Raw genomic sequence first — 1,498 nt, 5'->3', positions numbered from 1 at the left:
GCTGCACGAAAACACACCAAAATCCCTCTTCTAGACTTGCAATTCCCTCACGGAATCGTGATTCTTCAACAAATTATGAATCCTATACTGCAGAAAATGGACATCCGCAGCTCGATTTTGCCTCGCGTACACGCAAACGGGGGGCGATTTGTGTGGGTGGGGTGGAGAGAGCGGAAAAGGGGCCGTAGCTCACCTCATCAGCGAGGCGCGCGGACTCTGGAGGGGCGCCACCGAGCATCTCGCCGCGGGCGTCGACGAGCATCTCGTCGCCGGCGACTTCCGCCCCGGAAACCTTGGATGTGACCGCCCCCGTGATGCGGCTTCCTTCCTTTCCCGTTCTCTCTCTGTGTCTATGTGCCGCTGGGTGACCTCTAGAAAGAAGTAGAGCCTGGGTCCACATTCTGGAGACTTAAAGAAAAAAAGAAAAAGAAAATAGGAAACAGCAGCACGCCGTGTGTAGTCACTGTTTTCCGTTGATTTTTTGGGCAATTATCTCTGCTTAATTAATCGATAAGACAAATCTTTTGCCTCCATTTCGAAAAAACTCCTTTCCTACACAAAAAGTATTAAAAAAATGTGTCTGAGGATCTGGACAAGTAACTCTTCTTCCTTAATATGCTCCTTTTCTTTTTGAGAAAATGAGCTCCGCTGTTAGAATAAGATACAAAAAAATATATATTTTTCTCAAATCCTTGGGAAAACAAAAAATGCAAAAAGAAGAAAGTAAACAAATGTATATGAATATTATTTTTTCATAAATCCTCTACATAGTGAGGGTAGAGCATGCTTGATTTGTGTTTGCGAGCGTGGTGGAAAACGGCGGTGTTATGATGCTCGTATGACACATAGTGAGGGTAGAGGATTCACGGGGGGAGTTGCCCCCTTCCGACCAAGCAAAAAAAGTGTAGTTTGAGAAAAAAATGTTTGTAAAAGAACATGTAGTTATACTCCGGGGGACAACGTTTGCAATTGCATGACTAGGTGTTGCCCTCTCTTATTGTCACCCTCCGGTAAAAACAAAGTCCCCTAATTGCAACTAAGTTGGAAGACACTAAGTTCCGACCATGCTAGAAAGACATGCGGTTGCATGAGTATAGTTGGGCATGCAAACTGGGCCCCATGTCGCTCAATGCTGCCCTAGTGCGGGACATGCAACTAGGCCCCATGTCTCTTGATGCCGTTCCCTTTCGACAAAACAAATGCCCCCCTAGTTGCAACCAAGTTAGAAGACATGCAGTTGCGTGCCTAGTATGGGACATGCAACTTGCCCCCAATCTCTCTCGACGCCGCTCGCTCCGACAAAACAAAAGTCCCCTCTCCCCCCTAGTTGCAACCAAGCTAGAAAACATGCAATTGCATGCTTGGTGTGGGACATGCAACTGGGCTCCCCATGTCTCTTGACGTCGCACCCTCCGACAAAACAAAGCCCCCCTAGTTGCGACCAAAGCTAGAAGACATGCAGTTGCGTGCCTGGTGTGGGACATGCAACTGGTCCCCA

The 1,498-nt window shown here is 47.5% G+C and overlaps 1 protein-coding gene across 13 annotated transcripts in view; it reads right to left on the bottom strand.

Annotated features, from left to right (window-relative positions):
• Positions 1-343, bottom strand: part of LOC119316597 — a 57,534-nt gene extending 57,191 nt beyond the window's left edge. For 12 of the 13 annotated variants that reach the window (XM_037590939.1, XM_037590941.1, XM_037590940.1 and 9 more), the window contains exon 1: positions 194-343. In XM_037590939.1, the coding sequence (XP_037446836.1) occupies positions 194-262 (69 nt within the window). In that variant the 5' untranslated portion in view covers positions 263-343. The remainder of the gene's footprint in view (positions 1-193) is intronic. The other variant, XM_037590951.1, reaches the window with a different exon arrangement.
• Positions 344-1,498: the final 1,155 nt, after the last annotated feature.

Source organism: Triticum dicoccoides, chromosome 6A, assembly GCF_002162155.2.
Source record: "Triticum dicoccoides isolate Atlit2015 ecotype Zavitan chromosome 6A, WEW_v2.0, whole genome shotgun sequence".
NCBI classification, from domain to species: Eukaryota; Viridiplantae; Streptophyta; class Magnoliopsida; order Poales; family Poaceae; genus Triticum; species Triticum dicoccoides.
This window is presented reverse-complemented; position numbering and strand designations above follow the sequence as displayed.